The sequence below is a fragment of the Sarcophilus harrisii genome, chromosome 4 (genome assembly GCF_902635505.1).
Source record: "Sarcophilus harrisii chromosome 4, mSarHar1.11, whole genome shotgun sequence".
NCBI lineage: Eukaryota > Metazoa > Chordata > Mammalia > Dasyuromorphia > Dasyuridae > Sarcophilus > Sarcophilus harrisii.
The window spans coordinates 28,941,943-28,961,503 of record NC_045429.1 but is presented as its reverse complement, the minus strand read 5'-3'; the positions used below and the strand labels follow the sequence as shown (position 1 = coordinate 28,961,503).

The window sequence follows — 19,561 nt, the reverse complement described above, 5'->3', positions numbered from 1 at the left end:
ACCCAGGGAAGGAAGAATGGGACTTTCCCAAGGGGTCTTTTGCCATATAGTCGGTGCCCCTTCCTTTCCTGTCTGTATTGGGCCCTCAGAGCAATCCTAGCACTTGATGGCAGGTGAGCATTCCCGTCCAAGGACACTCAGGTGGGTGTAGCATGCCCAGTGCCTGGGCTTCCCCAAAGGCTCTGCCCTGCCACACAAGAGGGTACCCCGGCTGTACCCTGCTCATGCTCTCAGTCAACTAACCAATTAACCCATAAGCTTCTTGTTGAGGAGCAGTGCTAAGCAGAAATGGGCCTTGTCCTCCATCAGCTTACAGGAGAGACTGGACATCCCCAGGAGATGGGGGCAGCCCCCGGGCAATTAGAAAGGGCCTGCTGTGGAGGCAGAGCAGAGGAGGGAGAAAGAAGGAGGGAGGAGGTTCCAGGCTTGAAGCGCAGCCAGAACACAGGCAGGGTGGCAAGACCAAGGAGCCCGTGGATAAATAAAGGAAGGCCAAGTTGGCTGGGCTGGAATATGGGCGGGGAGTGACCAACATGAACCAGGCTGGTGAGGCGGCTGCGGAGAGCTCTGGAGGCCACGTTGGACTCTCTGAATTAGGGAATGGATCCGTCCTTTAGGAAAGTCACTTGTGCAGGAGAGTGAAGACAGATCCAGAGCTACAGGAGGAAGGAGATGCCTTCCCCTCCCTTCTTGGCCCTGCCCCACTGGGGAGGAGATGAAAGGGGGACTTACTGGCGACAACTGGGCCTGCTGACTGACGCAAACTAGAGGCCTGAGAGCTCTCTCAGCCTCAGATTTCTCCAGTGTTAAAGTAAGGGATGAACCCGTTTTCCATGAAGGGGCAGAATACAGAATGACAAGCCCAGCCTCTCCTCATTTCCATATTACCCTTTCCTTAAGGCCTGCTTACTTAGAACATCTGTCCTCCACAGGAAGTAAGGAAAGTATATTCCCATTTAACAGATAAGGAAACCGGGGCCCACGGAGCAATCCTAGCTCCCAAAGCTGGGAAGAGCCAGAGAAGGACGGGAACTGAGCCCAGTTTAATCCCAAGAGCTCTGAGGGCCTTCGCTTTTGCCCTCTCCTTCACCCCCAGCAAGGCCCACCTAGGCTCTGGCTGAGGGAGGCCATTCAGTATGGCCCTCTCCAGGACTTCCCCTTGCCTCTGCTCTTGGCCTCCGGGCACTGCTGCTACCTCTGTGCAGTCTCCTCAAACACTCCCCCCTCAGCCAGGAGCTGGAGGCCCTTCCCCATCTTGGCTGCCCTCTGGCCAATGAGTCCTCTCCAAGCTGTGGCCCAGAACTGACCCCAGGTCTCTGGGGAGCCCTGCTGAGGGCAGAGGGCAGCCAGACAGTCACCTCTGGGGGCCCAAGGTCCCCGCACTTTGGGGCAGTTGGGCCGCCCCACGGACTCCTGGGGCTGATTGTACACTATGATTTCCCATCTCTTTCCTTTATTTTAAGACAGTCTCCATCAACTCCACCTCCCCAACCAGAACTCATTAATTGATCGCTCTGTGTAGACTGAGCTTTTCCTCAGTGACTTCCATCTGATTGGACTCAGCCCCAGGAGAGCAGCCTACTGTCGTTTCATTCAAAAGGAATGGGCGGGACACAGAGAGCACGGCTCCAGTCTCCTTAGCCCCCTTTTTGGAGGCTAGCCTAATCCCTTGGCCAATGTACTCAGGTCAGTGTGGTAGTAGAAAGACAAGGCAGGCTGATACATTGTTGGTGGAGCTGTGAGTAGCAACCAATCTGAAAAGCAAACTGGGATTATGTGAAGAAAAAGACTAAAACACTGGGGGTGGGCAAATGCCCGAGGAGGTCAATAATCAAAGACACCTCACATGAGGTACACGCCAAGGTATTTTAGCCACTTTTTGTAGTACCAAAGAACTAGATGCCCAGTGACTGGGAACCAGCTAAACAAGCTGTGAATCTAAAGGAAATAAAAACATGGTGGCCACAGAGAAAGCCAGGGAGCCGATGCAAAGGAAAGTGAGCAGGGTCTGGGAAACAACAGCCAGAGACGACTTGGCCAATGGAAAGTGGAGCACCTGAAGCTGGGCCACCCTGGGACCCCAGCAGGCACCTCCTCCCATTCTTCTGCAGGGGACTGCGGGTGTGGAAGACTGCCTACAGTGCCAGACATTGCTGATGTTTGTTAGTTCTGATGGACCATTTTCCCTTCTCTAGTCCACAAAGAGCAGGAAGGTAAACAAAAGCTTTGTCAACATTTCCTAGGACCAGAGCCATAGCATTTCCTCTCCCCGTTCCCGTAGCTTTAATTAGCCCTTTTGTGTTTTGGACCCCCTGACTGCAGGCAGTCCGTCCAGCAAAACCTAAAGAGCTCTCTTCCCAACCAAGTTTTTAAATACAGAATATAAAATGTAAGGGATGACACAGGAAAGCACTGTTCAGAAATGCAGTTATCAGAATAGTTTTTTTTAAAAATACATTCATCAACCATTGATGGAGAATCAGGAGCTATTTTCATAGATCAGTAAGGAAGACTCCGTTCCTCAGGTCCCAGAAAACGCAGACAGAATTTCCCATGAGAGCCGAGAGCGTCCTGTCCATTCCCCCAGGTTCTCATCTCTGGAAGTGGGCACAGACTCCTCTGTCGCCCCTCCCCGGCTCCCACTGACCTTGCCAAACTGACCGCCCTTAACTCTGGGTCCAGCGCCTCCCCTCCCCCCACTCCCCTGACCTTGCCAGACTGGCCATCCCTAACTTGACTCCAATCCCCCCCAACCCTGCCCCCCACACTCTCGCGCCACTGACTGGCTTGACCTGCTCTTCCTCACCTGCTGCATTCCACCTCCACCTTTGCATGGGCTGTCCCTCACACCTGGAATGTTTGTGCTCTCTCAGACTCCCTAGTGGCCTTCAAAGCTCAGGCCAGATAGCATCTCTCGTGTCTCCAGGAACCCTGCACTTCCCCTACCCCAACCTGCGGGGGCTTTCCTCACCCCTACACCTTGCACACAGCACACGTGTGCACACACACACACACGTCTTTACACAAGCACATCCAACATACATGTACCTGTTCAGTGTCCAAGGCACATACACACGTACACGTAGGCACATGCACATACACATGGCCACATGCACATTTCCACACCATGCCCACTTATTTTTCCCTTACAGACATCAGCCCCCTCTCCCAGGCCCCCCCCACCCCGGCAGGGCCGGGGGCTAATTAGGTGCCCAGCACCTAGGACAGAGCATATCACCCCGGAAGAAGCTGAACTTGTAACTCAGCTATCCCATGGCCCAACCCCGCCTCTCCCGCAATTATTCCAATCTAAGTGTTCTTTTCAATGAAAAGAGGCAGGGAGCGATCACCATCCAGATCAAAAGCGTGAAGAACAGAAACATTTTCCTGTGCTTGACGTCATTCTCCTTCCAGAGAAATAGCAGGCCCTCACTGAAAATTAGGATCTTATAAGAGAAAAAAACTTCTCTGATAAAAACATTTCCCAACAGCAGATAACAAAGGCGCGGAGGACCTGGGAAGCATCTCCCTCCTGCCCTTGGCCTGAGGAAAAGGGCTTCTGGGGCTGCGGCAGAGCCGTCAGCTCACAGAGCTCCAGAGGAGGAACCCAACGCCAGGGACTTAATGCCCAGGAAGCCTTTCTGGGGGAGTCTTACTCCTTCCATCTGTCCCGACAATCCTCATTTCTTCAATTTCACATTATAAATAGTATGGCTACCAAAAACTTTCTTTGCAGAAGATCACCTTCCAAGTTCATTTCGTGTCACAGAGCTTGGAAGAGAAGATTTTCCCTGAGGGAGAACCCTCCCTCAAAAAAGAGTCTATCAGCAACAAGGACACTTTTTCATCAAGTCTTGTGATTGGCTTTCTCCTCTCCACCCTGACACTTTCTCCAAAGGTTGCCCTCTGGAGTCTGACCTTCTCTCTCTAAAGGGCCTCCTTCTTCTCCTTTATGTGTCTCTTGCCCTTCCCTCTTCCACCTGCAAGGAAAAGGGAGGCTGCCATAGGGCTCAAGGGCTCCTGGACCCCAAGGAGCACCTCCTCCTCCCAGCCAGGGGTCTCCCAGTGATCAAGACAAACTCGGACCTGAAGCCAATCAGGACACGCCAACGTACTAGGAGAAATCCTTACTCACACCACAACAAAGATCCCAATGGCCCTCTCTGAGCAGTGACCCAGATTTTGGAGATTCGGTGGCTGGAAGAAAGAAAGACAGCTAGAAACACCTACGCTGCTCTTCTCCAGTTTTCAGAGAGCCTATTTTACCCAAGTGTGGGATGCCATGGCTTTTTTAGAAATTTGAACATAAAGAACCAGAAATCCTTCTTTCTATATGGAGTACCTGCTGAGAGAATGATCTCTTAGCTGCCAAGTCAGAGGCCTTTTCTCCCACATCATTGTCCTTGACCTCTCTGCGCCTTCTGAAGCTGCTGGTCACTCTCTCCTCCCTGATCCTCTCTCTCCCTTCTAGGCTTTCAGGACACTTCCCTCTCTTAATTCTTCCCCTACCTCTCTGACCATCCTGCCCCGTCTCTTTGCTAGATCCTCCTCCAGATCATGCCCTCTTAACCTTGGAGGGGACGTCCCCCAGGGCTTTCCCCGGCTCCCCTCTCTCTATATACTGTGTCCCTTGGTGACTGCATTCCATGGACTCAATTACCATCCCTTTGCTAGTTATCACAACTGCCCGTTCTGCATCAGCTTCTCGCTGAACTCTGGCCTTGCATCTCCAGCTGCCTCTGACCACCGGAACTGGATGGAGCTGCCCATGCCTCAAACCTCCCTTTCTTCCTAACTTCCCAATTAGTCTTAAGGGTAACCCCATCCTCCCAACCAGCCAGGTCCAAGGGCAGGGGTCATAGCTCTGCCTTCCAAAGAGCCAGGCCCAAGGGCAGAGGTCATCCCCAGCTCTGTCTCCTGACCAGCCAAGCCCAAGGGCAGGGGTCATAGCTCTGCCTCTTGACCAGCCAGGGCTAAGGGCAGAGATCATCCCCAGCTCTGCCTCCCGACCAGCCAAGCCCAAGGGCAGGGGTCATAGCTCTGCCTCCTGACCAGCCAGGCCCAAGAGCAGGGGTCATCCCCTGGCTCTGCCAATCAGTTAGGTTTTACCTTCAGAGCATCTTTCTCACACACTTCCTTCTCTCCACTGATGCTGCCCTTCTGTCTGGGGCAGACCCTCCTCACCTCAGGCCCAGACTGTTCTAATAGCGGTTGGGGGGAGGGGTCTCTCAGTCCCCCAGACTCCAGTCCACCCTCCTCTCAACTGTCAAAAGGATCTTCCTAAAGCACAATTCTGAGGCTTCTACTCAAGCTCCAGTAGTTCCCTAGTGCAATCTTCCATCAGGTCTGGGGTGAATTGCCCCTTCGGTAGGAAGGCTGCTCTCTTATTTCCCAACATCCTCACATCTCATGTGGCACATAATTGGTGGCATGCCACCTCCCCCATTTGCTTGTCTTATGCCCTTCTTTGAATCCCCAGCCCTTAGCACACTGCCTGTCACACAGTAGGAGCTTAAGAAATGGTTCCTCACTCACTGACTAAACCCCCAAGACGACAGGGAGCCAGGCATTCCCTGGCTGACCCTGGAGAAACTCCCTGCTCCGCTAAGCAATCACCCTCACCTCCCCCAGGGACCAGAGGAACTCTAACCAGGCTTGAAAGGTCCGGTCGGGCCTGAGGGCTGCCCTGGGTAACGCTGAGCCCCTCTCAGTGGCACCAGGCTGGCCTAGCTTGCCCATGAGGAGCATGTAGCTCAGACAGGCTGAGGGGGCACAGTTAAGTCAGCCAGCAGGACCTGGTGGGCCCAAGGCTTGTGCCCATGCCCGCTCACAGAAAGGCCCAATCTATCACCCACCAGCTTCCCGTGAACCTGGCAACATAGCCTCAGCAAAGGAGCTACAGGTGTCTCCTGCAGCCCACGGGCGGCTGACCTCTCTGGGTGTGCTCGGGACCTCAGAGTCCAATGAGCCCAAAGCCCCCTGAAGGAGCCACCATACTCTCCTCAAAGTCACGTTTAGCCATATCTACACTGCCAGCTCTGACTCAACTCCACGCTGTCACAAGCCTGGGAATTTCGCCAATATCTACATATTTGAGATCCAAATGTATATTTTCCATGACCTACTTGCTCTGAGAGAACAGATTCTCTCTTTAGCCCAGCAAAGATCATGGCTATTGATAATAAAATGAGACCAATATAACCTAAAAAATAAAGAAACCTGAGCCACAACAAAGCGAATAGGCACAGTCATAGATTTAGACCTGGGGATGGGGAAAGAAAGGAAAGAATACAGGTCATCTATTGATTTTGGGGAGGAAACTGAGACCTGGAAGGATTGGGGTCACACATGTGGCAAGAGCAGAGTTTGGATCCCATCACAGCTCTGCCAAAGCCAAACCCAGGGCTCCTTGCCATCACAGCCAGGTTCCCATTTGTGCAAACAAATCCCTGGAGAGGTCACATGTATTACTCTAAACTCTAATTATATAACATCTGGTCTTGGGTTCCAATCCAATGGAGAAATGCAAAGAGATTTCGAATAATGTGGTTGCTTATTCACCCTAACTGGGACCTTCCTTGACAGTCCTCTTAGCAATCTGGAAAGAGAGAGCCCAGAAGCCCCAGCAATAGTCCACTGGGCACCCCAGGACCAGCCAAATGCTCCACAGCCCTGAGGATCCTCCAGCAGGTGATAAAAGGCATGATGAGAAGTCATGGTCACAATCACCAAGGGGAATGGCAACCTATGTCAGTGGAAGCATCTACATTGATGAAATCACAGATCCTTCAAGAAAGGATAAACACGAGATGTGGGATACATGATTTAGCATAAAAGGTCACATCACCAACAATGTAGAGCAGAAGAGAAATCACCTGTCACATCTAAGGGATGAGGCAAGAGTTCATGACTAAACAAGGGATATGAAGAAGATCACAAAAGGGAAAATTAACGACTTTGATTACACAAAACTAAAAGTTTCTTGCACAAAAGCAATGTAATTCAAATTAGACTGGAAATAGTTAACTGGATTTAAAAAAAATCTTTGTGTTTTTTGGACAAAGATCTAATTTGCAAGATATATAAAGAACTGATTAAAGTTAATAAAAATAAGAGCCATTCCCCATTTGATAAATGGTCTATGGGAATAAAGAGGCAGTTTTCAAAGAATACCAAACTTTCAAGAGATACAAGATAGTAATAGAACATGATACAAGGTATTAATAATTATAGAATAATAACATGATACAATATACTAATAATTAAAGCAACTCTGTTTCTATCTCAGAACACTTAAGATTGGCAATGAGGTAAAAAAAAAAAAAAAAAAAAACCCAAAATGGAAATGCTGGAGGGCCAATGAGAAAATGAGTCCCCTAATGAATGGTTGGTGGAGCTATGAAGCAATCTAGTTCTTCTGGAAAGTCACTAAATTGTGCCCAGTCTCTGACCCAGAGATACTACTTCTAAATCTAGCTCCAACAGAAATAAGGAGTAACATGTGCAAAAACATTCATGACATTTGTGGTGGTGAAGAACTGGGAACTAAGAGGATGTCCTTGAACTGGAGAATAAGAAAACAAACTCATGGCATATGAACATAATGTAATGCTATTGCTACATAAGAAATGATGAAGGGAATGGTTTCAGAGAAACCCCGGGAAAACCTGTATGAACTGATGCTGATTAAAGTGAACAGAACAGAATTTATGCAGTAACAACAATAATGTAAAGACAAACAATATGGGAAGACTTTGGAAGTCTGATCAATGCAATGATCACAATGGGACAAATGACAAAGGTTACTACCCGACCTCTTGACAGTGAGGTGATGGATATGGTGGAGAATAAGACAGATAATTTTGGCTGTGATCAACGTGGGCATTGGGGTCCCTTGACTGTGTATTTGCCACAAGGATTCCCCCCCCCTTTTTTTTTCCAATTTGGAAGGGAAAAGAGAGAATAAAATAAATTCATTAAAAAAAATAAAGCTCAGAGGGAATGGGACCCCCATGTACAAAACTGTTTATGGCAGCCCTTTTTGTAGTGGCAAGAAACTGGAAACTGAGTGGATACCCATCAGATGGGAAATGGCTAAACAAGTTATAGTATATGAATCTTTTTTTTTATTATAACTTTTTATTGACAGTACATATGCATGGGTAATTTTTTACAACATTATCCCTTGCACTCATTTCTGTTCTGATTTTTCCCTTCCCTTCTCTCTCCATCCCCTCCCCTAAATGGCAGGCAGTCTTATACATGTTAAATAAGTTATAGTATATCCTACATGCAATATGTGTGCAGAACCGAACAGTTCTCTTATTGCACAGGAAGTTGGATTCAGAAGGTAAAAAATAACTTTGGAAGAAAAACAAAAATGCAAACAGTTTACACTCATTTCTCAGTGTTCCTTCTCTGGGTGTAGCTGCTTCTGTCCATCATTGATCAATTGGAACTGAATTAGATCTTCTCTTTGTGGAAGAAATCCACTTCCATCAGAATACATCCTCGTACAGTATTGTTGTTGCTGTGTACAATGATCTCCTGGTTCTGCTCATTTCACTCAGCATCAGTTCATATAAGTCTTTCCCAGCCTCTCTGTATTCATCTTGCTGGTCATTTCTTACAGAACAATAATATTCCATAAGATTCATATGAATCTTATGGAAAATTATTGTTCTATAAGAAACGATCAGCAAGATAATTTTAGAGAAGACGGGAAAGACTTATATGAACTGATGCTGAGTGAAAATGAGCAGAACCAGGAGATCATTGTACAAGGCAACAACAATATTTTATCAGTTCTCATGGATGTGGCTCTTTCCAACAATGACTTGATTCAGACCAGTTCCAATGATCTTGTGATGAAGAGAGCCATCTACATCCAGAGAAGAACTGTGGGAACTGAGTGTGGTTCATAATATAACATTCTCACTCTTTTTGTTGATGTTCCTTTGCATTGTTTTCTCCTTCATTTTCTTTCCTTTTTGATCTGATCTTTCTTGTGCAGCAAGATAACTGTACAAATATGTTTACATATATTGCATTTAACACATTTTAACATGTATAATATAAAATGGATTATTTACCATCTAGAAATTCCCATTTCTAGAGGGAGTGGGGGGAAGAAGGGGAAAATTTGGAACAAGAAGTTTTGTAAGGGTCAATGTTGAAAAATTATTCATGCATATGTTTTGAAAATAAAAAGCTTTAATAACAATAATAATAAAAACAAAGCTCAACACAGCAGCAAAGAAGTTATGGAAGATCCATTGAAGACTCCAGAAGGGAAAGGACTGGCAATGCTCAGATTATTAAACTTGATGTCCATCTGAACTTCCATAAAAGCAGAATTCTGGATTTCCATTCCAGGAATAAAAAATGAATATTTAGAAAAGAACTGATGAAAGAGTGTGCAGTGATGAGCTTTCATTCAACATTAGATGGTGAGAGCACCAAGGGAATTGACACAGAAATCTGAGTAAGCCATTCCTCAAAAGGGGGGAAAGAGGACAAGAACCCTTGTAACACGTAGGCAAAATATCAAATTCATGGAAAAGTGCTCAAAGTTAGTGAGAGGGAAAACACAAACGAGGATAAGGATATGAGGATCCCTGCAAAACCAAGAAAAAAAAAAGGATAAAGAACAACAAAAAATGCTGGAGGGATTATGGGAAGACAGGCTCAACAACCCTGACTCTAATTGAAGCAATCTGAAATTTTGGACGTGAGGGCAATAAGACCACTCGTGTCCAAGGAGGTCAGACAGACAGAAGGGGCGTATCTTCAAGGGGCATACACAGCAACACTTTTGGTAGCAGCAGAAAACTGGCCACAAAGGGACACTTACTGATCAGCAAATGTTACTGTGCCAAAACAAGAGATGGAGAATTCAGAGAAATTTGTGTGATGTGTGGAGAGGCCCCCAGAAAAAACAAAAGCAACCTTAAGAGTCATGGGGCAATGTAAATAGAGACAGATCATCAGTTGGTATTTTATTCAAACAGATGAACTCTAATGAATCTCCCTAGAAGGGGGCCTCCACAATCTGGAGATTCCCTATCCTTCCAGGACAAACCTTAGAGAAATGTTCCATTGGAACAAATTTAATTTTTGCAATTCCTGAGACTCCAAGATTAACAAGTTCTAAGCCTAAAGTTTATACCTTCTCTTCCAAATCACCTGACTCCCTGTCCCTACTATTCCAGATTTCCAAATTAGGAAGGTGGATGGGGTGGGGGTAAGGGGAGGGAAGGGGTCAGCTAGGTGCTACAGGGGATAGAGGATGGACCATGGGCTCAAATCCAGCCTCAGACAAAAGCTGTGTGACCCTGAACAAGTCACTTAACTCAGATAAGAAAGGAAGAGAAAGCTGGGGCAGTCCCACCAGACAAGCTCCTTCAGCCCTAAGGTTATGCAAAGCTCTATAGTATACCTCCCTTTGTTTAAGTGACCCAACCGCCAAACCCAACAACTGATGCTAATTAAGATTTTTATCTTCCATCTGGCCTTTGGATTGACCTCCAGTAACTTAAACCGAGGTGGGAGGAATTGTTCTCCTGGAGGATCCTGGGACCTCTGAGGCAAGGAATTCACCATGAGAAGCAAGGCAGAGCAATGAAAGCATAAGACTCTGATGACTACAATAGAAATAAAGACAAGACCAAGGGGCAGCTGAAGTGGGAATAGGGGAGGGGGGTGCTAAACTTGATTCTGGATGAAAACCAGCCTCCTCCCCTCTTGGTAGAGACCATCAGACTTAGGTGCTGTGAATTGGGGATTCTTTGAACCCCTTTTCTTTATTATGAGGGAGAGTGAAGGAAGCCTATGATAGAAAGTGACTGGGGTAACTTTTAGAAGGCATTATTAATCAAGCTTCTTTCAAAATGAAAAGCAGGGCCTAGAAATGCCAGCCTAACCTATCTTTTAATCAGTTTTTTAACCTGGGAAACCCTGTAAATCTGAGGGATACCTAGATTTTTAATCAAACACCTGAGAAGGTTCTTCCTGCCATTATCAAGACCACATAGAGATTGGGGGGTCGATCCAATAAAGTGAATTCCAACCCTGGGATTGAGGGACCCTGAGGCGGAGCAGCTCGGACCGCCTCCCTCCCCTCCCCCCCAGCATAACCTCCCACCACTCAAACCAGCCAAGTTCTTGCACATGGTTCCTTTCTGTCTTTTGGGGACTCCTTCCTCCCTTTCCTTCCCTGCCCTCGGTAGTCCTCTCCATCCTTTGGGCCCTGGTACCGCCTTTTCCATAATGTCCATCCTCTCTGATCATAGCACAAAGGCCCATTTCCTCTCTCTGGGCCCAAATCCGAAATGGAAGGGCTTCAGAAGCCATCCGGTGCAATCTGGACCTGACCAGGGCTCAACTTAATGGCACCGCGGACAAGTGCTCTTCCAGCCTCCCTTTGAAAAGGCCTCGAAGTGAGCAGGGGTCCCTTCCATCCCGAGGAGGAGACAGTAGCTGCCCCCCTCCATTTTAGCTAGCTCCCGCTTTTCTGAGCATTCATACTCGGTGTCAACTTGGGAAACATTGAGTGCTCCAATCTAATACACACAAATATAACAAGTCTGCATAGGATAGCTGGCTTCCCAGGCCTTGGTGGGGAACAAAGAACAAACAAAGGCAAGGTCTGCCCCTCAAGGAGTTTACATTCTGCTGGGAAGTTACAATATATGGAGGAGTGTGTGTATGTGTGTGTGAGAGACACACAGAGACAGAGGGAGGGGGAGGCAGAGAGAGGAGGGAGAGTGAGTGACAGAGACAGAGGGAGAAAAGGGGAGCAAAGACACAGAGAAAAACACGGAGAGACAGGGGGGTGGAAAGAGACAGAGACACAGAAGTATTGAGAAAGAAAGAGGGAAAGAGACAGAGAAAGAAAGGGCAGGAGCGGGGAGAGGGAGAGAGAGAGAAATACAGAAAAGATAGAGGTTGGGGGGGAAGAGAGACAGAGACAGAGAAAAGAGAGGAGGAAGGGAGCAAAGGAGAGTGAGCAGCAATGACAAGGTGAGAGAGAGGATCAGAACAGGATTGCCACAGAAATCCTAGTAGAAAGGCAGTGAGGATGAGGAGCTCATGCTCAGCTCTGTGCCATTTATACTGTTAATCAATGACTAGGATAAAAGCAGAGATATGGGGCTTTTGAATCAGGACAAAGCTAGAAGGGATAATTGACACAATAGATGGCAGTCAAGACACAAAAAATCCTGACAAGCTGCGACATAGGAAGGCTGTAATAAGGTGAAATTTAATAGGGATGAAGTCTTATATTGGTGTTAAAATTTGAAATCCCAAGTGTAAGGTAGGGGAGATGTGACTTGATGGGTCAGTGAGATGGTATCCAAGAAAGGGAGTGTGCTCTTGAGATGCGGAGGCCCCTCTGGGCCTGTCAGCCACGTCTGGGTTTTTGGGTTCAGTTCTGGGCATTTCCAGTTAGGACAAGGTAGAAAAGGATCAGATGGGGATGGCTAAGAGTTCAGAGAACATTCAGATAAAGGAGTCAGGAGTGAGGGGCATGACAAAATTTAGTCTGCAGATAAATGGGGGGAGGTGCTGGGAAGGAAGCCCTTCTCTGGAGACGGCTTAAGTCAGGTAAATTCCCTCTAAAGTCTAAGAGGCACAAGGAGAGTGTTTCTAAGGAGATCACAGACACAAAGCAGCAGGGCCTCCTAACGACAGGACAGAGCCCCTTTAGAGCCAGGCCCCTGGGGGCCATTTCTGGCTAGGCCACTTACTAGCCATCCTGTCTGGAAAACAACAGCGAGCATTGACACGGGGCTTTTTCAGGTGTGCAAAGCACTTTACACACATTAACTTGTTCGATGAAAAATAACGACAATGTTTGCAGCGTGCACCTGAGGGGCTGCTCTAAGGAGAGTGCTTTGTAAACTGACATCACAATGCAAAGAAACATAACCAGAATGGATAGCACACACACACACACATTTGTTTTCCCCCATTTGTTCAGCATTTTATTTTCCCCAGTTACACGTACAATTTTTAACACTCACTTTTACAAGTATGAGCTCCAGATTCTCTCCTCCGTCCCCAGCACCCCCTTGTTGAGAATGCAAACAATTCAATTTATATATCTTCTTACTTTCAAAATAATCATGGCCATGAGGCCCATGTAATTAAGTAGTTAATAAGCACCTAGTATGTGTCAGCACTAAGAAATGATCTTCACAATATTTAGGGGGTTGAGGTTATTTTTCTCCTCATTTAACCATTGAGGAAACTGAACTGGGCAGGGCAAGTGACTTGCACAGGGTCATCCAGCCTGGAAGTATCTAAGGCCAGATTTGAACGCAGCTTTTCACGACTCCAAGGCTCACTAGCAAGTAACACAATGCTACTACTAAGTCATTACACTGGTGTAGTCTAACCTATAATTGACACCCAATAAAATTCTGAGATTTAGTAAAACAAAGAGTCATCAGGGCTGAGGCCATCAAGAAAGGCAGGTCCAGAACCAGCTCCCATTCCAACCAAAGGTCCTCACCCGGCTGACCCTGTTGACCTCCAATGAATGCCTTCCCAAGGAGCCACACGGCTGGGGAGGAGCCACACGGCTGGGGAGGCCTTCTTCCACAGGGGGGCCTCCAGGGACTGGGAGACAGACAGCTCGCCTGTCCTCTGGTCCAGCTGCTCTTTTGTCCAACCTACATCCCAGTGCCTTTAGCTGAGAGCCTCAGGGCCTGGGCTCTTGTGTCGCTTGTCAATGTCCTTCCTCAAATGTCATGGGACCTCCACAGCTAAGTCACGCCAGGGCTCCATGCTGACCAGGAAGGAGCGGCTGGGACTTTCACCTCCCAGGTTCTGGACCCAAGCTCTCCTTTGAATGAGGCAGGCTTACGAAGCAATCACACCAGCTTTCCGGGCCCGCCACTGACCTACACCAGCCCCACTACCCATGCCTGATCGCGGCCCCCAAACTAGTCAGCCCAGGGGAGGTCCGGGTCTCATAATCACAGACTTTAGAGCTGCGAGGGACTGACCTCTCAGACTGGCTCATCCAGCCTCCACATCTGACAGAGACAGAGGATCTGTCTGAAATCCCACAGCTGACAAGGGGACAAGAATAGGGAGAGGGTCTGTTAGTCAGTCCACAAGCATGAGGTAGGCTTTGTGCTAAGCACTGAAGATACGTGAGATGAAAGAAGTCCAACTCCCACCAAGAGAGCTCCCAGTTGAGCAAGGGGAGATGACATGCTGACAGATAAGATGGACAAGATAGACTGGAAACCATCGACAGGGAAATGCGCAGAATGGAGAGCAGCTGGGAAGGCTTCCTGGGCCACGTGGTTCAGCACACCTAGCTTGTGAGCCCCCTACGAGAATCACTTTTACCGACCAGCCACAGAAGCCTTCCAGTCTCACCTAAAACCCGGTGCTCTGCAGGGGGGAAGGGGGGTGCTTCAGTATAAGGACTGGACCTAAAAAGGTGTGTATGGGGGCAGGGGGGTAAGTGTAGGTCTTGAAAGCCTTTCTTGGAAGACCAAAGAGCATTTTATAATTTATCCTGGAAGTGATAGGATCCGATGGAGTTTGGTGAGTGGGGAGGATGACACAACTGGATTTGTGCTTGAGGAAAATCCCTCCAGTGGCTGAATGGAGGATGGACAGGGGGAGAGAGTTGAGGCAGGAGAGTTGAGGGGCTAGAGGTGATGGGGTCTTGTACCAAGGCAGAGAGATGCTGTAAAAGGGACAGGCCTTGACAACAGATGGGATGTGAGGGGGTGAGGAGCCTGGGGGAGGGGCTGGAACCTCAACAATAAGGGCAAGTTTGGAAGTGGGAAGGGTTTGGGGGACAATGAGTTCGGTCTTGGTCAGTTGAGGTTAAGAAGTCTACTGGCCATCCAGTTCAAGATGTCTAGCAGGCAAGAGGTCAGAAGAGAGTTTAGAGCTGGACCAGGAGATGGGACAATCCTTAGAATTAGTGCAAATGCATCCAAATCACCGATGAAGAGCCAGATGCAGGCAGCCGCCTATCCGGAGCCTCGGGCTGCCCAGCCATAAATAGCCAGGTATGACGGAAGCCCAGAACAAGGAGCAAAAGGCCCAAGTGCTGTCCTGACTCCACCACTAACTTGGTGACCTTAGCAAAGTCACTTCCTCCTTAAGCCATATGGCTCACTTTAGCAGTGTAACCTAGACGGGCCTGGAAAGAGCCCTGAATAGGCTGGGCCATTTCTGCTCCCCTCAAGGAGATCCTGCCACATGCCCTATTCTAAGGGGGCACTAATAAGTATTGAAGGAGGGATGGAACCCAACCTTCTTCACTGAAACAGCAGCCCCTTTCCTGGGGTACAGAAGATGAAGCTCTGGAAAACCTGAATTCAAATTCTGTCTCAGACACTTACTGTGTGGCCCTAGCTAAGTTGATTTATTTTTGTTTACCTCAATTTCCTCATCTGTCAAATGAGGATCATCACAACACTTAGCTCCCAGGGGTTTTGTGAGGCTCAAATGAGATCGATAATACCTGCCAAGTGCTTTGCAAACCTCAAAGCTCTACTTGAATGTTAGCTGATGTTAGATGTTATTCCTATTAAAACTGTAATCTCTGACAACGACCAAGCTAGCAATGAAATTTTTCTCTAACCTCCACTATTGCGTTTCCACCAGCCATACAGCCTCGATGGTGGCCACCCGGCTCCCAAACCCTTCACAGCCCATGTTAACGAGGTTCATATTCTCCACAATTCCTGGGGGTCCTTTTGATCCTCCCCCTCCCACCCTATCCCCCAGCCGGCTCCTGCGGGAAGTCTAGAGAGGACAGAGAGGGAACAATGCAGCTTGGGCAACGTGAAGACCGAGAGTCCCTAACCTTGCTTTATTAGCTGGGACACACACCAATGACGGTCCTATAAACCACAGACACATTTAGGAGACCAGAGTCTTTTCTGCTGGGAGAAAACAAAGGAGGAAAATCCCCACCACGACCAATAGATCTTGCGATCCTGACTGAACATTCCTGAGCTGTCCCTGCCATCAATCCACGATCACAGATTTAATAAAGGAAAATGCTAGTCTCCAGGAAGAGAAAAAAGCCAAATGCCCGACAGCAACGAAGAAAGGAAGATTAAAGCCAGGGGGGCATTACAGAGTGACCCAGTTTGTGACTGGGGAGAGACAACTAAAGAACAAACAAAAGCCTGACAATTCCTGTGTGTCCCTAATGGGCAGCAGAGCCACGAGGGCTTTGGGGGTGCTCCCTCCGCCTGCACTCTGAGGGCCACAAAGGGGCACCTGCTTTGCCACATACGCTCTTTGTCAGTGAAGTTCCCCCCGTCGCGGGTTAGCGTCAGGAAATGCACCTCCCGGGGAACAAAAACAAGTGGTCACAAAGGCCCCCCCGAAATCAAACAATCGGGTGCTATCGATGCAGGCGGATGAGGTTTAACATCGGACTGTCCCGCGGATGGGCTGGGAAACCAAAAGAAAGAAGCTCCCTCCTGTTCCCCCCTCCCCCCTCGCCGGCCACTTTTCAGATTCCCTTTCCTGTCCCCCTCCTAGTGGAGGGACTCGTGAAGAAAGAAAACCTGGAAGGGAGGGCCGGGGACAAAGCTCTGAGAGCGCCCACTGAGAGCGCGGGGCTGCCTCCGGGAGAAGCCGAGGGGCACGGACGTCAGGTGGGGCCCCCGCGGAGGGGCGAGGGGGACCGGGAGGCGGCCGGAGCTCCCTCCCCCCGCACCCACTTCCAAAGAAAGGCGAGAACTAAGCGCCCAGCGGCACGTACCAGCAGGCACTTAAGAAGGCTAAAGAAAGGACGGGGAGGGGAGGGGGCTGTTGCCACACCCCTGCCCGAAGACGTGCCCCGCCCCGGGCCCGCCCCGCCCCCTCCCCCCGCCCCTGGGGTGAGCTTGTCAAATCCAAGGGCTCGGGACAGGTAGCGAAGACCAGGAGTGGGGGGGAAGGGGAGGCCGCGCCCCCCCCCCCGCCGCCAGCGCCGCCCAGCCCTCCGACACACCCGAAGTCCAGGGTCTCCCTTCAAACTTTGGGAGCCCGGCCCGGCGGGCTGCTCCCTACAGCCGCCCCTGGGGACGCAGGAGAAAGAAAGGAAGGAGGGGCCGACGCCGCGCACCTGAACGGCCCACTCCGGGCGGCGGGGGGGGGCTCAGGGGCGCCGGGGCACCTCTCCGCCCTCCCAGCGGTCGGGCGCGGGCCCCCGGGGAGGCTCTATCCGGACTGGAAGCCCCGCGGGCGGGAGGGGCACGGAGGGCACCTCCTCCCTCCGAGCGGCTCCCCAGACCCTCCTTGCATCTGGGGAGGCCGTTTCGGGGCGGATGAGCGGTTTCGCCCCCCCTTCCCCCACTGGTCCCCAGTTCCATCTCCCGGACCTAGAAGGTCCGTTTCGAGGAAGAAAATCGGCTCTGCCGACCTGGGCATCGTCTTTCCGGAGTAGCCCCTATCCCACGCCAATCGCGAAGCGGACGGGCTCCGAGAAAGCCTGGCATCATCCCCCCCCTCCCCAGGAATAACCCCCTCCCCCCCAAGCCGAGGAGGGGCATCTCAGGGAACGAGCCCCAAGGAGCCCGCACCATTCCCCTCCTCTCCCAACCCCCCTCGGGGCAGGGGGTGTCCATCTCGATGCAAGAAAGAGCTCGGAAGAGCAGGGCACCGTACACCCCGAGCCCCCTCCCCACCGCACAGTGAAGGGGGGGGGCATCTCGATGCAGAAGATGAGCTCATCGTAGCAGGGCACTCTCCTCCCTTGTCCCTGCACCTGGGGGGGGGGGGTGTCCACCTCAACGTATATACGATGAACTGAACGAACTCTCCAGAGCAGCTCCCCGCAGCTGGTCCTTCGCCCCCTGCAGCTCGCTTCCCCCCCCCCAGTCCATCTCAAGGAAAAGATGAGCTCAGGGAAGCAGGGTACCCTTCCCCCTCCCCCTCTGCAGCCCGCTCCCCCTGCACCTGGGGGGGGTCCATCTCGGCGTAGATGAGCTCATCGGAGCACAGCATCCTCCCCTCCCCTTCCAGCTAGTTCCTACCCTCCCCCTTAGCCCCCTCCCCGAACTTGGGGGTGGGCATCTCAGTCTAGAAGCGCAGATTGTCCTCCCCTCCAGTCTGTGCCCCCCTCCCCGCACTTGGGGGGGTCCCTCTCGATGTAGAAGATGAGCTCAGCGGAGCACTGCACCCTTCCTCCCCTCCCCTTCCTGTCTATCCCTGCCTCCAGCAGCCCCCTCCCCGCACCTGGGGGAGGGAGGTCCATCTCGACCTAGAAGATGAGCTGGGCAGAGCAAGACATCGCCGTTCTCGACCCCCCCTCCCGCACCTGGGGGGGGGGGGTCCATCCCGATGTCGAAGATGAGCTCAGCGGAGTAGGACATTGTCCCCTCCCCCTCCAGCTGGTCCCCATCCCCCATCCCCCTCCCCTCACCTGAGGGGGGGTCCTCGCTGTCTTAGATGAGCTCGGCGGAGCAGGACATGGCCCTCCCCTCAGTGCCCCCCGTCGCCCTCCCGCCCCCCCCGCACCTGGGGGGGGGAAGGTTTCATCCCGATTTCTCGGAGGAGCTCGGCGGGGCAGGACTTCGTCCCCTCTCCCACCGCCCCCCTCCCCCTCTGGCCCCCGGCCCCCTCCCCCCCGCACCTGGGGGTCCATCTCGCCGCATTGGGAGAGCTCGGCGGGGCAGGACGTCGCCCGCTTCCCCCGCCCCTCCCCCGAGCGTCCCCCTCCCCCGCACCTGGGGGGTCCATCTCGATGTAGAAGATGAGCTCAGTGGAGTAGGGCATGGTCACGTCCCTCCAGTCCTCGCCTTCGCCGCCCTCGCCGCCCTCGCCTTCTCCTTCCCCGCCGTCCTCGCGCTCCATGCCCCACGGCGGCGTGTACATCGCGGTCCCGCGGGGGCCGGCCGCGCGGCTCCGCTGCCGGCACGTACGCCACCCCGGGCTCCCGCCCGCTCTCGGCCCGGCCCGGCTGCAGTCCCAGCTCCGGCTCCGGCTCCGGCCACTAGAGTTTCATTTTAACGGCGCGGAGGGAGGGGAGGGAGGGGAGTGGACAGCCCGCCCGGCCTGCCCCCGGCCCGGCCCCGCCTCCCGCCGGGAGAGACCAACGCCGCGCCGTCCGGGGGGGCGGGGGGAGGGGCGCGCAGGTCTCCCCCGGCTCGGACTGCAGGAGCCCCTCAGGAGGGCCGCAGTCCAAGTGCGACGGGAAGCTGTGTCGGGGGGGGCAGGAGAGGGGGGGACTTTGCGGCCTCGCTCGCCTGTCCGTCAGCTCCGGCGGGAACTTCCCCCTCGCGGCGGAGTGCGGTGGTACGGCCCAAGAGCTGGCCGGGGGCCGGGCGCTGGGGCCGGGAGCCGGGGAGCCGCGGGGGGAGGGCGGGGGCAGAGCAGGGCGCTGTGATTGGCGGAGGCTGGTTGCCGGAGCCGGGAGCCTGCGTCTTTTGTCTGCCTTGCTCCAGGAGAGGCCGCGCGAGGCGGCTGCGCGCCCGGCAGCGGGCCAATCAGGAGGCGGCCGGCGCCGGCCGGTGTGTCGCTGATTGGTCGGGATCCCAGTTACCAAGCGGGACAAAGGCAGAAGGGGCGGGCCCTGGGAGGGGGC

At 51.7% G+C, this 19,561-nt stretch overlaps 1 protein-coding gene across 2 annotated transcripts in view; it reads right to left on the bottom strand.

Moving 5' to 3' along the window:
* The window catches only part of PIK3R3 (phosphoinositide-3-kinase regulatory subunit 3), a 54,817-nt gene extending 35,539 nt beyond the window's left edge, over positions 1-19,278 (bottom strand). The window contains exon 1 of one of the 2 annotated variants that reach the window (XM_031969198.1): positions 18,705-19,278. In XM_031969198.1, the coding sequence (XP_031825058.1) occupies positions 18,705-18,852 (148 nt within the window). In that variant the 5' untranslated portion in view covers positions 18,853-19,278. Of the gene's footprint in view, positions 1-5,109; positions 5,282-18,704 lie in introns of those variants that run through there. The other variant, XM_031969199.1, reaches the window with a different exon arrangement.
* Between the last annotated feature and the right edge of the window lie 283 nt (positions 19,279-19,561).